The 17,671-nt window shown below is 36.0% G+C and overlaps 1 protein-coding gene across 2 annotated transcripts in view; it reads left to right on the forward strand.

Annotated features, from left to right (window-relative positions):
* LOC150108864 (GTP-binding nuclear protein Ran) overlaps window positions 1-17,671 on the forward strand; it is an 87,295-nt gene that overhangs the window by 32,044 nt on the left and 37,580 nt on the right. For both annotated transcript variants that reach the window (XM_090403859.1, XM_090403850.1), the window contains exons 3-4: window positions 13,800-13,884; window positions 16,951-17,076. In XM_090403859.1, coding sequence (XP_090259985.1) covers window positions 13,800-13,884; window positions 16,951-17,076 — 211 coding nt within the window. The remainder of the gene's footprint in view (window positions 1-13,799; window positions 13,885-16,950; window positions 17,077-17,671) is intronic.

The following is a 17,671-nucleotide window of genomic DNA, read 5'->3' on the forward strand; positions in this document are numbered from 1 at the left end:
TGCTGTAGTCAGTCAAGTCGATAATCATTTCAGCATTCTAAAAAATCTTATTAATGTTAAGAGAAATGGAAATGGAACTATGCAGTATATTTACTTATTCATTCAATATCAAAAGTAAGATAACATGCCTAGTAGCAGCAGCTTGGTTCATTTAAAAGATTTGACAATGCATGAATTATCAAAATGTACAAGAAAGTAGTACCGAAAATTTTTGAACGAACTGTGTGCGTGTGTTTTTCTCCCAATAATAACCCTACCAGTAGGTAATTTATTCCTACATGCTCCATTGCATACAATTTGTATATCACATGTAACTTCCAAGTACTGATTAACATTTATATTTCCAATTTTATATTCATATTTATATTTTTACATCTATATGTACATATTCTGACCTTTACATCCATTTTTATATATACTTATATTTACACTATATAATTCATGTAATATCAGTAATTTATGCTACGTCACAACTGGAAGTTGATCTTATTGGCAAATTTAATTAATTCTAAGTAATACTTTTCGATAAGTCTGTTCTGACACCGGCCACTTTTCTCCAGAAGTGATGATTTGTTGTATTAGGGACATCCGGATGGAGTCCAGTAGCTGACATTCGTAAAGTATGTGGTCAATAGTCTGGTGAAGGTGTGGACTACAAATGCATGATGGGGATTCCAGGATTATGGAATCTGTGTAGGTAGTGTCTTAGTTTTCCATGTCCCATTAGTAGTTTGGTTAAACCTGGAGAAATCGCTAGTTTTCAGCTGGAGTCTGTTTCTGATTCTTGGCAAGAATTCTTTTGTTGATCTGTTTCTTTGATGTTTTCCATTCTTTTTCCCCACAATTCTAGGCTTCTTTCTTCTGCAAGTGTTTTATAGCAGATTTTGAGCACTTTTGGTAACTTGTTTCTAGCCACTTATTTAGCCAGCTGATCTGCTCTCTCATTTCCTGCTATTCCAGTATGTGCATTCACCCAACAGAACTTGATTTCCCATCCCTCGACAGAGATTCCAAACCAGATTTCTTGTCTGTTCTATTAAATCTATATGGTTGCTCTGGTTTTTCATGTCGTCTATGGTGCTTTTACTATCACTGTAAATTGTTCTCATCTTTTGATGAGAGGTGTTGAGTTCTAATTCCTGGAGATAGGTAAGTGGAACTATAGCAAGTTGTTCTGCTTGATTGCTGGAACAGAGGATGCAGTCTAGGAGCAGTGTTCTTGTATAATGGACTGCACGTTATATGCAATGAAAGAACAGCCGACATTCATCCATTTTTGCTTTCATCAGTGTATATATGGAATTCGTCACTTTCAGAGCTTTCCTTCTCCTTAATATTTGTTTTCTTTTGCTGGGCGAGGCCACCTACTGTAGTGAAGCAGATGTTTGGTTAGCAGTTTGGATTAATGTTGGAATTTCCGTTATATCTTCCGGAAATGACTTCATATATTAGAGATTTTCAGGCAGATCGGTGTTAGAGCTGCAATAACACAAGCTGCCTCGAAAGATATCCTGTATCCTTTAATTATGTATGGCTATAAGCCGTTCTCTGTTTAGCTTTTGTTGGTTTTTCTTTGATTTTAGTGAATGTTTCCAGCCAGGTACAGCATAAGATATTAATGGCAGTACAGCTCTGGTATATATCTTTTTCAGTGCTCGTTGGCCTAATCCCCACTTGTCGACTTTGCTAGAAGGTTTGCAATTCGTAAGTTTTTTTTTTTTTTTTTATGCAACATATGAAATATGTTTGAAGGTAAATTTTTCATCTATTGTTACTCGTAGGTATTTTAGCTCGCTGGCTACTTCAAGAACTTCCCTGTTTAAGAAGACTGTTACGGGTTGTTTTGATTTTTTTATGCGAGATGTGGAGCACTTTAGACTTGATGTTATGGAAGGTAACTTTTTTCTCACGTGCCCACTCTGCAATTTTAAAGAGTTCTTCGTTGGCTGTTACTTCTAACTGTATGCTGTCACATCATTGGCAAAAGCAATGACTTTTGTTTCAGTAGTGAAATGTTTATCTAACAACATATCAGTGCATCTTAGTTAAATCACACTGAGAATTTTGCATTCTTCTATTGTAGTCAATTCTCCCTATAACAATTTCATAGGGACCACAGTAATAGTTTATTATAGTGGGTGGTTCACTATAACAGCAAGTTGTATGTTCCAGAAGCCTGGTCCACAGCATGAGCCTTGCGGGCAGCCTTGTTTGACTTCTTTCGTTACAGCTGTGGTTTTTAATGTAATGGTTGCTCTTCTGTCTGTAAAATAATTTTTTGTAAGATAGATTAAGTTTTTTAGGCATTTTAAATGTCTTAATTGATTATGGCAGGCCCCCACGCAGCATCAAAGGCTCCTTGTACATAGTGAGATCAGTAGTACGTCTTTTTTTGCTGTAGACTGTCTTCTGTGAACTGTTTAACTTCCATAATTGTCTACTAAACTTGATTGAAGTCTTAAATGCATATTGATTGCTGCTTAATAGGTTTCTTGAGTAGACATAGTGCATTATTCGGTTTATCAGAAGTTTTTCTAGCACCTTGCCAGCAATGTTTGAGACTGATTGGCCTTATATTTATTTGGTATTTGCTAATTTTGTTGGCTGTGTCTTTTCCTGGTTTGATTTTCGGTATAATTTTAGAGCATTTCCATACTAAAGGAAAAACATATAGGATTAGCAAAAGAGGGATATTTCCCTCTTTTTAAGTATTCGTTGTAAACTGTTATGAATTTGGGGAAGTTGACAAACACTCTTAGGTGTATATTGCTAGTTATTCCATCCTCTCCAGGAGTTTTTGTTGGATCCATTGATATTATTACTGACTATTTCATTAGTTGTAAATACGTCATCATTGGGAGTATGTCTATTTTCATTCATTTTAAGCTTTGTGGATTTCTTCATCTGTTGATTCATCGTCATTGGGAATAAACTTACTTATAATAACAGCTGCAGTTTCAGGTAGGTGTAGGTGCCGTCTGTTTTCTTGATAGTTGATAATATAGGTGTTGTCTTATTCTTGCTGCTAATTTATATAGGGTGTCCCAAAATTCACGCAAGAAGTAATTTTGATAGAAAACACAGGTTTTTAATTAAAAATTGTAATTTCTTATTGATTCATGAAGTATACAGTATAGGGTTATGCATGGAATAGCATATCGGGTAAATGGCCTCCACGGCTTTGATGGCACATACGCACTCTTGTCGAAATTTTCCATGCCAGTTTTGCATAAATGTGGCTGAATTTCGTTGATACAGCGCTCAATTTCCTCCTTCAAGGCGTGGGTGGTCGTGGGCTTGTTGGCATAAACCTTAGACTTCAAAAAACCCCAAAGAAAAAAGTCCAACGCCGTTAAGTCACATCTGGGAGGCCAATTCTGATCACCAAAACGGGAAATTACACGACCAGGAAATGACTCATGCAGTAATTGAATTGTTTCTCGGGCTGTATGGCATGTGGCACCGTCTTGTTGAAACCACATGTCGTCCACATCCATATCTTGCAATTTAGGCACAAAAAACTGGATTATCATGTCGCGATAGCGAGCACCATTAACTGTTATTGCCTTACCAGCCGCATTTTCGAAGAATGGACCGATGATACCTCCAGCCCAAAGTCCGCACCAAACAGTGACACGTTGTGGATGCATTTGTTTCTCAACAATCACTCGTGGATTTTCTGAACCCCAAATGCGACAATTTTGTCGATTAACGAAGCCATCAAGATGAAAATAAGCCTCATCGCTGAAGATGATTTTGTTCGAAAAATAAGCATCCCACTTGTTGTTGTTCCATAATCCATTCAACGAACTCTCTTTGCTGTGTGTGTGGTCAGCAGGCTTCAGTTCTTGAGTCAATTGAACTTTGTAAGCATAAAGATGCAAATCTTTCGTGAGAATACACTGTCGAGAGCTTCTCGAAATGCCCATTTCAAGAACACGGTGCCGAATGGATGTTCCTGGACTCTCAGCAACACTCTCACGAACTGCTTCGATGTTTTCTGTTGAAGGACGGCCAGAGTGTATAAGATCACTAATTGATCCAGTTTCCTTGATTTTTTAATTAATCTTTTTCACAGTTGATGAAGTTAAATCACTATTCCGACCATATTTTGTACGAAAATTGCGAACTGTAGCTGCCAAACCTTCATTATTTTTAAAATATTGCTCAACAATGAAAATGCGTTGTTCTTTTGTGTAGAGCTCCATTTTTAATAACCCTGAACTGTCAGCTGTCACGCTGTCCTTTTTTTCTCGTTGGCAACACTTTACCGCATAAATGGCGCTAAATTTAAATCTTGCGTGAATTTTGGGACACCCTTTATATGCAATTCCAAAAATTTGATACAGTTGAAAGTACAGAATTTTTTCCATGATTCTGTTTTCACATTTGTAATTTTAGACTGATAGCTGTATTTGGCTTTATAGTAGTTCTGTCTTCTACTCTTAAATCTTGGTTATTTTATGTTCTCCTGATAGCTGTATTGGGCTTTGTAGTAGTTCTGTCTTCTACTCTCTCTCTTAAATCTTGGTTATTTTATGTTCTTTGATAAAGTCGCTTGAGTGCATTAACACATTTTCTTACAACTGTTAGTTTGTCGTTTCACCAAAATACTGATTTTCTTCCATCGATGTTTAGCTTCTTGGTTGTTCTGAGTGTTTGGTCACTGTATTTCTTCTGACCTGATGAAAGCGCAGAAGCAAGGAAGTCTGTATCAGCTTGTATTGATGCCCAGATGGCTAGGTTCTTGTCTAAGATGAGCTGTTGTTTGCTGATCCCATTTATGTGATGTTCTGAGATTAGGCATGAAAGTTGAAAATTCTCTTTTTAATGCTTTTACAAATAGCTTTAGATTGGTTTTATTGATGAAGTACTTGATGTTAATATGATGGTTTGTTGTCTTTTCAGTTTTAAATTTTTGTTACTGATAATGAATCTTAATATGCAATGATCAGAACAGCTTTTCTCTTCTTCGCATCTCCATTCAGAAACCCATGGTAAAATAGTGTTGTTTGCTATTGTCAGATCAATGAAGCTGCTTCCTCTGGTATTTTCAAATGGAGTGTTACAGTTGTCGTTTAGTACGTGTAGGGAATTTGATGCTAAGAACTCTTAACAGATTTTTACCTCTATTGTTTATGCTCTTATAAAACCAAACGGGCGTTACTATCTGGAATCTTAGCATCAAATTCCCTACTTGGAATAGATAGTAACGTTAGGCCATAGTTGAATCACGATGTTGCCCATATTTTCTAAGTCATATTTTATGTCAGCATGATAGTTTAGATACATACTTTTAGCAAAAGTTTTAATTCCTCTACGTAATTTCAATAAGTACAGAGTCCTCGTTGCTGTGCTGAGAAATTAATATTCCCTCGACTTCAGGGTTGACCACGAGTATTGCAGCTCTTTCTTTCTGATCCTTTGGAAAATATTTTATAGTTACTTTGAAAGCCGCATATTTTGTTGTTGATGTTGTAGGGTTCTTGTATTAATGCTAGGCCTATATTTTTTTCTATTTATGAGTTCTTCTGTTAAGTTATTTACAGCCTTATGCCAGGCAAGTAGTGCTGTTTCTGTTAGCTTTATTATTGCTTTAAATGATCTGTTTTGAATTTTGAGCTGTATAGTAGTAGTTGTATGTCAGGCAGCATTTGCTTAGTGCCATGTGTTTTGCAGCCATTTTTGGTTTTGGCACGCTTGTTGTGATTTTGGCAATTTATGCAGTTCATCTCGGACTTATTTCATGGGCACTTGCTGAACTTATGTTCTTTGGAGCAGAATGGATAGGTGGTTTTCCCCCTGCAGTCTCGTGTATGATGGTGGAATTTATTGCAGTTTAAGCACCTCGGAACACTTGCGTAGTCTGCACAATGGCAAATTCTCCGCAGCATTTTAACACCAGTTTTCAGCGATTTGGCCCTCACCGTTGGATTGACTTCTATAATCAAGTTTCTCTTGTTAGTTTGTTTATTTGTCATGATGAATTTCTGTGTCATCTTTGTTTTTCCACTGAAGAGGTCTTTGTTTTGCATGTGGATTGAGTGAGTTGTGTTGTTTGTATCAATTTCACTTGGGAATATCATATATAATTAGCCTTAGAAGGTGTGTGTGTGTGTCAGTAATTGCATTGTATAGCAGGTTAGAAAATATGAAAGACATTTAAAGAAGACTTATTTATGGATTTTTAGTGTAAACAGTTAAGTTTGTGGAATAAAGGACTATTTCAGGGTGAAAAGAGGAAAAAGGGTAAAAAAAATTCCCATGCACAATTTCTCACTTAAGACACAGAGTTGTATGAATTTTATAAACTGATTATATTCAATTATATATAATTTAGTTTTGTACTAGAGATTTTCCATATATTCTTGTTTAAATTTGGTGTGATTTCTTTTATTTAATAAAGAACACAATTATAATTGAATACTTCATTTGTATAAGTAAATTCCTTATTTTTTTATTTATTTTGCAGTACTTTGTTAAATTTATTGAAGAATGAATGATGGGAGTGGTGGATTTAGTAGTGTATAATATTGATGCATATGGAGGGATGGAAACATAAAGGGAGTTAGGGTATTTAGCTTAATTATCCATTCTTGAGTTTCATGTGTTTTAAGGGAGGGGTGAAGGCCAGCAGGTTTGACATTTTGTAGAATGTCATCAGTCAAGATTTTATTGTAGAAAATTTTGTTTTTGGTAGAAACTTGCAACTTATCATTTTAAAAAAAGATTTTAAAATGGATGAATGAAGATTTTTAAAAATACAGGATCCAGTTTATCTTAAAATTGAAAAAAGGTATGGGTAATATTGCAGAACATAAACTTTTTAAAGTTACAAAAAACAGATATCTGCATATGGAAAATTTTAGCAATTTGTATTTCAGTTTCTTTTTTTAAAATTTGTGAGTAAAGGGGAAAGAAATCTGAAGTTCTGTGAATTCATGAAATGAATATCCAGGAATGGAGAGCAAATCATAAATATCACAATAGATGGAAGAAGATTATTACACGTAAAAGAATTTACCGACCTAGGAATCCTAATAACATCAGATGGGAGAAATGGAAGAGTTATGAGAACAAGAATAGCACAAGCAAAAAAGCATTTAACAAGAAAATAACTATATTAACAAAGTGTCATTGAGAACAAAAGCACTTTATTAAAAGCTTTCTGAAGTATGGCCCTCTACAGATCAGAGACATGGACTCTTCAAAAAAAGAGACAAATGAAGACTCCTAGCACATTCAAGATTTGGTGCTGAATGCTGGAAATTGCATGGGAAGAAAGAGTAACAAATGAAGTATTAAGATAACCAAAGAAAGTGACATTTTACATACGTTTTTAGAAAAATGCAGAAATGACATGATAGGACACCTATCAGACTGGCCTACAAATTTGATTGAGGAGATGGAGCAAAGACCAAGAACCTAATGAGTAACATCGAAAATGGATGAAGTTACCAAACAAACTAACAACTCATGCTACCCACCAACCAATAAGTTGAGGCAAGAGAAAATACCATCATTAATTCTGTGATTCTATTTGTCATTTCATTAGGTTAAAAAAAAAAGCGTAAAAATCTAATGTAGTAGGAGTCTTTCTTGAATTCTCAAACAGCTGAGGGCTGTAAGCTTTGGGACAAAAAGGTGGTAGGCTGTTGCCAAGAACAGAGTTAGATGGAATGCAAGAAGACAGAAGTTTGAGTTTGAAGCTTGAACAGCAAATGCATGTTGACTAACAGCTTCTTGTGTTCCTACGGTATTGAAGAAAGTGGCCAAGCTCAAAACATTTTCAATGGAAATAAGTGTATATAGGTGGAATTGTATGTGAGAGAGAGAATCTGAGAAGGATCATCCATTGACCTGTCTGATTCAGCTCTATCCTCTTCTGGATACCATCAAGCATTCTTCTTGGGGGGGGTGCCGTATAGCTACAACTGTGCGATCAGTATTCCAGAGCAAGGATGATTTGGGATTTACATAGTATTAAATTGTGCAAGTGAAAAGTTTCTTGAGCAAGTTATTTTTAGGCTGAAGAGACTAATGTATTTGTCAGGAGAGGCTAGAGGTCGGTCAGTCCATGAAGAAAAATCTTATTTTGTTTTGGACATCTGGGTATTGTCAAAAAGTAAGATGAAGTGGGATCTTTCTCTTAAGAGATCAATTTTTTTGGTAGTATCTAAATTCACAATGCTATCTTCATCCCACTGAAGGATATCAAGATGATCAGAATTTTAAGGCATGTTATGGAAGATCTTAAAGGTTCTGATGATTATGTACTATAAGATTTGTCAGAGATAAAGAGGAATTCAGTGTATAGCATAGCTATGGATTGGATTTAATATCAGCAAGAACTTTTTTTTATTTACAAAAAAAGTCGATAAATTGCAGAAATTCTGGGTACTCAAGCATTGGTGAAGAGTTGTCCACCAGGAAGGACATGAGAGTGGCCAGAAAGGAGTTTGGCAACCCAGTTGTAAAGATCATAAGGAAGGCAAACCATAAGATGGTTTTGCTGTGCTATTCCTGAAATACCCAAGAAATTTCAAGAGTGACCACATGAGTTTCTCCTAAGCTTTTCATGATTTTATTCTAAAAGGTGTTGATGGCTAAGAGATTGTAGAATGAGCTGGTGATCTACCCATGGTTGAAGTTGGCTTTTGATGACTTTCTCAGTTATTTTTGGGGAAATTAAAGTAAGAACAATCGTATGTTAGTTTGGTTACCTTTTCTTACCTTGCTTGGATTAGTCTGAATATAGACCTGTTTCTGTGTATGGTAGTAAGATTTTATCTAACCTCCTCCTTGGAGTCAAAAGACTTATGACAGGAGGTTTATACTCTCATGAAAAAAAGATCATCAAACTGCTTTAAACCCATTCAGTTTACAGATAGCTTTCGGGGATGGCTTTTAGTTAATACCTTTTGCCTCCCTCTGTTCTATGAAAAATCTCTTCCCCATTAATCTGGTAACAAATCCTTTACCAACTTCATATCTTCCTCTTCTATTCGCAAGTCTCTGTAAGTTGGATTCTCTCTGTCTCCTCATATCTGACATTCCATAGACCTGATACTAACTTAGTAAACTTCCTCTTTACCTCTCTGATACATCCTCATCCACCTGAAAACTAGGCAATAAAAAAGGTGCATGTGACCAGATCCAAGCCGTATACAAGTGAATCGTAACCTCTTTGCTTCTGCATGTTAGTCTTAATGTCATTAATGTTAGAGTTAAACAATAATGGTTCTCAAACAGAACCCTGTGGCACTCCACTAGTGACTTTCCTCTTTTGGGATACCACTCCTCCACATTCACTGTGATAGCTGTCTGACAGCCAGTCAGCTATCCAACTTGCTAGTCTGTTATCTAATCCCATCTGTGTCAATTTAGGTACTAGCTTGTCTTGTGGCAGTCTATCAAAGGTCTTTGAAAAATCCAAGTACACCACTGAATATGCTCCTCTTTTATCAAGTGAATTTTGTCACTTTGTTGTAATATGTAAGCAGATTGTTAAAACATAACCTGTTCCCTAATAAACCCATCTGACCATCATAAAGAACACTGCTTTTATCGACCCATTTCTGAACTCCTTGTCAACTTGAATACCTTAACAACAATCCCAGACATGCAGATTGGCCTATTATTTGTACTCAAGTGTTGCAAGACTCGTGTTAATAACAGGTGCACCAAAAGTGCCATTAATCCCATAGAGCATTACCTCAATACACGTGGCATTATATTATCAAATTGTATTGAATTATTACCATAGGGTTTCCTTAATTCCTCGTATACTTCCTGCTCATTCACCATCAGTTCCCTCTACACTCCAGCTCTCAGTGTTGCCTTCATGAGGATGAAATACATTCATAAACTGATCATTGAATGCTTCAGCTATTTCCTCTGCATTGGTTACCAATCTGCCAGTGTCAAATAGCATCATCCTCCCATAGTCATTTTTCTTAGTTTGATTAGCTAATTTCTTCTCATACTGCACTTTTGCTGTTTTTACCAATCAAGTCACCTTCCTGGCCTGATCATTACCAACCAATATCTTGTGTTGCCTTAACAGTGCTTTCATTCAGCCATTTTACTCCTATTATGTTCAGCCTTTTCACCCTTTGGAATATATTCTAGTGTTGTAAGGTATTCAGTGTTCTTAACCTTTCTGGCAAAATGCTAGAGGAGGTTTTATGGTGGACATAGCTTATTAGAGTGGGGATACTTTGCATTGTCATAAATGCTTGGAATTGCACCTAATGGCCATGGCAAGAGACCAGAATGCTTAATGCTCAGTTCCAGTATTTTTGCATTTGGCCCTTAAAAATCAGATTTGGATGTTTTTTTGCAATATGTAGTTGCAGCTTCACTGTGAAGCTGGAGTTTTCTCAAGTGTCTTGTGATATGCTGTTTTTTTTTTTTTTTTTTTTTTTTTTTTTTTTTTTTTTTTGTGGGGGGGGGGACTTTGTGTGAGAACCAAGACTTCAGCAGTGGTTAGGAATATGGAGTTGTGGGGAGTGGCATTGAAGGACATTGAGTCAGAAGAATTGGAGACTAACTCAACCATGAAAAGGATGACTAGAAGTTGTGGAGATAATCTGATTTGGAACTTTAGTAATGTTAAATGATATAAGGCACGACATTTATTATTAAATAATTACAAAATACTGGATCCAAGGCCTAAAATAAACCTACATTTTAGAGATAATCCATTCTCTGACTCGTTCTACTAGTTTAACATGTACTTAATCACGTCTACCAGACTAAACACCTTGTTTACACAATAACAATGTTCATAGTCGGTTTCTTTGTTAAGGCCTTTTCCAAAGATATAAAATTTTCTTTTCCATAGGATCCTTTCTTATCATCCTTATGTAGCACACATTATTCCTCCTATCTCTGAAGTATAAATATTCTGAATTCAGAGTATAAGTACTCTTACGTCTTGCAGTTCAATTTGATGCACAATTTACTAATTTTTGTACCAGAGGAAAAAAGTTTCTGCTACTTCATAAACAACATATTTAAATTGTGCTAATTCAGTCTCCTTTACCAGTAGAAATAACAGATAGATCCAGCGTCCTTAAGACAGATGAAACTTTCCAATCAGCGTTTCCTCGAACATTCCTTTTGAATGAGAATTGCAATATCTTCTTTTATTTACCACTACTTATTGACAGTCTTAACTCCTCCACTTTAAAGACTCTCAGTTCTAAGATTCCTTTTTCGGAATCTTCTATTAATATTCCTCTGACTGTCACATAACTTAATTTCTGCGTTCTTAAACTTCCATTAGCTTTTTCTTGTTATCCCAATACCGAACGCTCTGTCAGCTGTCAATCACACATCAAACTCCCCGGCAAGTATGCACACTCCATGAAAGTGGCAAGCAAGCAGTTAGGTATAATGGCTGATTTGTCTCTGTTAGCATAACGAGAATGTCTTTTTAAAATACAACACTAGATAATTTTAATTCTACAATAAAATTTCTGAAAGTAAAACAACTTCCAAATCCAGTAAGTACATACATTTTTTAAATGCTTTATATTTCAGTTTGACAAAATAACATCAATAATGGGCGCATCGCAAGTGCCGACAATACGTGTTATGAAATCAAAACTAATAATGTACTAACATAAACAATTTGTAAAAATATTCATAATTTTAAATTGATTATTTTTACATTTGAATGGTTGGTGACATTGGTGATTGTTCAGCAAATGAATTTGATGGAATGAGACTGGTCTTTTTAGCAAAAGATCAAAGAAGAGATTCTGGTTGGAGCTCTTACATGGTATATCATAGCGACATGCACTAATGTTTCCTTTTTATGATATTCAAAGAGGGTGTAATTTTGAAAACTGATAAGTAGTGCTTGAAGCTGGAATCTGAGTTATTAGAAAAAGTAGACATGGTTTTGCAAAGTGGATATGGAAATGAATATCATTGAGGTTGGAACTAAGATCCCTATTTATTGTGAAATGAATCTGTAAGTCTTTGGAAGATTTGCTTTCATTTGCATGTAAATTTCATCATGTGTTTATAGCCATGAAAAGCAACAAGAATGAGAGGAACATGAATAATGTTACCCAGATCCTTTGCAAGTCATGGCATTGAAGTAACTTCCTTTAGCCACACCCCCACAGAATATTTGGAATCTTTTTCTAGCTTGAGATTGGAAACTCTGCAGAATTAGTTTTGAAGATGTATACTTTACAAAAAGAAATGCTGGTCTTTCCATTACATCTGACATAATTTGGAAATAATGCATGTTGAAAGAAATGGTGGGAAATGTAAACTCGTCTATTTTCATAATTCCCAATGTTATTTTGGTCACCTCGACCTTCCAGCAAGTAAAGTGGTGGTATTGCACCTGGTAATGAAACTAATTTACCACCTGGCAGTGCTTAATGCAGAAGTTTGACATCCCCTTTGAGGGAGATGTAGGTTACGATATGTTGGATTCTCATCCATTCTGGTTTGTCTGAATGGGGAAATATATTCAGGCCTAATGTTATTGCTTACCACTATGAAAAATAGTCAGGAATTCAGCTGCTGCAGTTTTTCCAAATTGCATTTTATTCCTGATTTGTGCATAGAGCATAAGAAACTGAATAAACAATTTTTTGCATTTTACTCCTTATGGTTCATACTAGAAATGTTTTTTTTTTTTTTTTTTTTTTTTTTTTTTTTTTTTTAATACCTCTGAAATACCAAATAGAATAATTTCATAGAATTTAACAATAACATTCTTATTTACTGTAAAGTTGTCATAGAACTTCAGATTCTTCTCCTTTCACCCTCATTAGATTAAAAAAAAAAAAACTTGAAAGTTTTGTTGTTAAAATTTCCACTTGCAGATTTAAGTTTTTGTAACTTCAGTCACAACATTCTCTCACACTTCTATATTATAAGGTAAACAAATAATTGGATTCTGTGTTCAACAGAATCATTCTTCTTTTTGCTTCATTTTAAACAGGCAGGCTGTATTGTTACTTTGTAACATTATTCCATATACACTGTCAAATTGGCAGTTGTCTCTCTTCCTAAACTTAAGACATTCAAGGAGAATAATTAAGTTTAACACACAAACCATCTCTCATTGGTCTTTGTTTTCCCGATGCCCACACACAAACACAAAATTCAACAGTTACTTTTCTCAGTACCAAAGTCTACATGGTGGGATGGACATGCAGCATCCATCCCATGCAACTGCTGTGAGAAAATGCCATGTGTATATGGTACCTCTTGATATTAGTGGATGTCGTGGGACTTCATCAAATGGAATTTCATGCTACTACATACTTGCAAGGATAGTGTCTCATTCACCTTTTGGTTGGAAAGAATTGAAATATCTTGTGAAATTTTTATTAAAAGCATGCCTTTTCTTTTATCTTCATGGCAGTTATTCAGCAGGACATTTAAGAGCATCCACTGTAAATCAGAACAGCTTTTTGCACTTAACTTTAAGTGGTAGATGGTTTCTGTATCCTAGTTAAATCAAAATCCAAACTTCTTATATAGGAGTCCTGCAAAAGCTTGGGCGTGTGTGGGGGGAGGGAGGAATACCTATTGGACTCTTAAGTTGAGATTCCTGCATTCAGCTCTGGCTCCAGGTTTCATGCAGATGTTGCATCATTTCCATAGAGGCAGCTGTTTAAAGTATACTCATTTGAATTAATCACTGCATAAGTATAAATTTTATATACTTTTATTAAAGAAACAAAATTTGCTATTTTATGATTGTACTTTCAAATTAAAAATGTGTTTTATGACAAAATATTTTGTATATTTTAAATTTTCAGTGTGTTTTAGTTGGTGATGGTGGAACAGGCAAAACAACATTTGTCAAGAGACATTTAACTGGAGAATTTGAGAAAAAATATGTTGGTATGTTTTCACTTTAGAAATTCTTATTTAAATTCATTTTTGTCTGTATATTATTTTTTATCTGATAATTCCTTTTTTTTTAAAAAAAAATAATAATGATAGCACATATAAAAGGTGACTTACTTTGATTCTGCATATACTGCTACTGTTATGTTAATCATCCATAGTTTTAGTTTCTTTGAACTATGTTCATATTTATGTTTTCTCACTCACTCACAGATCTATTAGAACTGCAAATGCTGCTGCAGATTACTAGTATAAGTATATTTTTATAACCTTTTATAAAAATCTGTGCATTCTTGATGAGATTTGAACAGAAGCCTTTCCACTGTATGTGCAAAGAGGAATCATTAATAAGGCAGCAGTTAGAACTCGCCTGGCTCTACATTATTAACATTGCAAACATGTTGTGAATCATTCAACATTATCATGATTTATTTATTCTTATGGCAAAAGCAGCTAGGTCAATATCCAGACCAGAAAGCCAATCCAGGGCCTCATCTGTCATCGCATGGATGTCCTGGAGGCCACCACCCCATGAAATTGGTGCCTTGGGCAGTCATTCACAATATGAGTGATCATCTGGGCCACAGGGGAACAGTCACAGTAAGGATGGTCTGATGTCTCCATTTATGTAGTAGGTAGCCACATCTATCCTGGTTAGTTCTGATCCTGTTGATAGATGACAATCTTCCTAGAAAGGGCAAAACCAGACTGCAGAGCACGAGGATCTTCAACCAGGAAACCATTTGTTGGAAGATTGTTGTGCCATTATGACTCCACATGTCAGGTGTTAATGGTAAGGCAGCTGAAGAGAGATCGTCCATGGACCAGAAAGGGATTCTTGATTTTAGGCAAATACTAGGTGGATTTATGAGTCTTGTGCAGGAGCAGGTTGCTCATTACTTTATTAAGCACTTTAATCGAGGCTTGTCTTCTCTGTATATTTGGTGGAGCAATGTTAGATAGGACAGGCAGCCAGGCAAGAGGGTGCTTCTCAGTGTCCCACTAATTGTGTGCATGGTAAAGTTTAGCTGGGTGTCTATAATGTTGTGCACGCTTCTTTCCCAGGGGCACAGTATTCTGCTGCAAGGAATATGAGGGTTAGTGCAGACGACCTTAAGATATCAGCACCACAACCCAGGTTGTTCCAGCAAGCCATGAGATATTATTTCTTGTTTTAACTTTGTTGGACAGGTTGGTGATGTGCCTTTTATAGGTTAGGCTTCTGTCCAGGCTCACTCCAAGGTATTTCGGGTGAGACTCATGTTCTACCATTTTGTCACAGAAAAAGAGGTTGAGGTGTTGGTTTGCATCTGCATTGTTCAGGTGGAATGCTGTGAACAGTTTTTGTTATCATTATGAATCTATTTAACAGTTTTAGTCATTTAACTGGGGGGGGGGGGGTTCAGTTTTTACATAGTCTTGCCATAAATACTGTTACAACTTCCGCACTGCTCACAGAATTACATGAGCTTGGTTCCATTACGTGCATACAGATAGATATGGATAACATGCAGTGTGAAGATTATGAGAACTGCTGTAATAGCACTTAACAAGGTTGGAATGCAATCACCTGTTATTTTCAACATGCTAAAAACCTTCAGGATCAGTAGGACGTTTGTGTATTGGACTACTAACCGTTATAACAATACAGAAGATGTTCCTTACTGCCAAAGAACAGGTCGACAACACTCTGTATTATGATGCAACAGCTTGTGAGCGCTCCAAAGTAATCCTGTCAGAATCTGATGTCACAAGAGATGAACATTTTGCAGAGAACAATATAGTGTATTAACTGTGTGTGGGGGGGAGGGGGGAGGTGAGAACCTGTTGTTGTCGTTCTGCTGGACACTTCCTAACACCAGCTTATGTGGCAGAAGGTGATTAAAATCAAAGGTTCTCCTCCAGTGGTACAAGAATAATAGATAAATGAGAAGATTTTCACTGTTGAAGAGTTTTAACTGCCAAAATTATCGGTGTGTGCCTCAGATAGTCGCATAGCCCATACCATAGCACCTAGTGATGCGTTAGTCCCCTCCCATCCTGGGGGGGTGACAGCAGGGGATATCCAAGTTGCATTTCTGCCAGAAAGGTGTCAAGACGCTATGCTAGAACCTGGTGCAGCCCTGAATATTTGTTTCATGGTAAGCAGTGGATCTTTTAACAGGACTCTGCCCCTGCCCATGAAGCAAGCACCACAACAGTGGTTGGTAGTTAATGTGCCTGACTACATATTGCCATCTGGAAGTCCCAATCTGAATCTGGATCTCAAATTGTGGTCAGAACTTGAGAGAGTAGTCTGCAAGACATGACACCCCAGTATCACCAGCTTGAAGGTGGATTTGGAGTGGTCAGTGTTTCTGTTTGATGCTGTCTGTGCTGCCATTGATATGTGGCTCCACAGGCTTCGAGCTCGCATGAAGTCAAAAGGGGGAACATTTTGAACATTGAGTGCTGCCATGTGTATGTTACACACATGGTTTGCATGTGCTGAAAGGTATATGACTTATTAAAGGTCCTATGTACTGTTCAAGTTGTAACAGTATTTATGGCTAGACTGTGTGTGTGTGTGTGTGTGTGTGTGAGAGAGAGAGAGATTTATTTTCTGAAACAATAGTACTTCAGTTGAACATCGAGAAAGCTCAGTGTACCAGTCTTGGTGGTGCCAGATTTTTGACAAGGATTATGTGAAAAAAATGTATGGTCATATGGTTTTTTTTCTTTCTAAAAATGAAGTGAAGATCACCATCTAGTTGGCAGATCTAAAAAGACTATTAGATCATCTAATTAGACATTCAATTAACTCTTCCACTATTTTTTTTTATAAGTGTAAAAGTGAATTTTTGTCCTTTAATGTCAACTTCAAAATGGTGTGTTGTTCATTTGGCAAGTAACGATAAACCTTTTATAGTTAGAAAAACAAAACTATTTTTGAATATTTATATTTGAACCGAAAAATAATTTTTCGTTTCTTTTCCCTCTCATAATACCATTGTTGATGTGAAATAGTACTAATAAATGCATTCAAAATATGAGTTGATCATTAATACCTTTTTTTTATAGCTACATTAGGAGTTGAGGTACATCCACTTGTATTTCATACAAATCGTGGTCCTGTTAGGTTCAATGTGTGGGATACTGCAGGCCAGGAAAAGTTTGGTGGACTCAGAGATGGCTATTATATCCAGGGTAAATGACATAAAATAAGTTAGTTTTTTCATTATTGCTTATGTAGCTTCATGTGCTTTCATAGTTAGTACTCAATTGAAAACTCTTCAGCCGTTACTGGAAATAGTAAGATAGAACAGTCTTATTATAAATAATGGTTTGAAGGGTTTTAAACTTTGTGGAAGTAGCTAACAAGTTAAAGGTAAGCTCCATATGTAGATTAGCTAACATCAAACCTTTAACTGCTAGGCTATGTAGCCTCTATTTTTATTTATTTTTGTTGTTGTTGTTCTTCCCTAAGAGCATTTTGCCTAAATGCTCATTACAAACAATATCTAAGAACTTAATTACACATAGAAGAACTAAATTAATGATATGGATAACTTACATGAAAAGTTCTTTAATACAATAAAGCTTTCACCCTCATTCCTGATACATGTTCTTTTCCATGAGGCATGCACTTTTCTTCCAATCATTTTATACCTGAGCTTCCTGTGAAGACATTTGCTTCTCCTGATGTGTCCTTTTATTGTATATCCACCTGGATACTGAAGAAATGTGGATGTGCAAATTCAGGACTTGGCCAACTAAATTATATTCTGTATTGGCTTTAACC

The sequence above is a fragment of the Typopeltis vanoorti genome, chromosome 2 (genome assembly GCF_054136105.1).
Source record: "Typopeltis vanoorti isolate ZY-2024b chromosome 2, IOZ_Tvanoo_1.0, whole genome shotgun sequence".
NCBI lineage: Eukaryota > Metazoa > Arthropoda > Arachnida > Uropygi > Thelyphonidae > Typopeltis > Typopeltis vanoorti.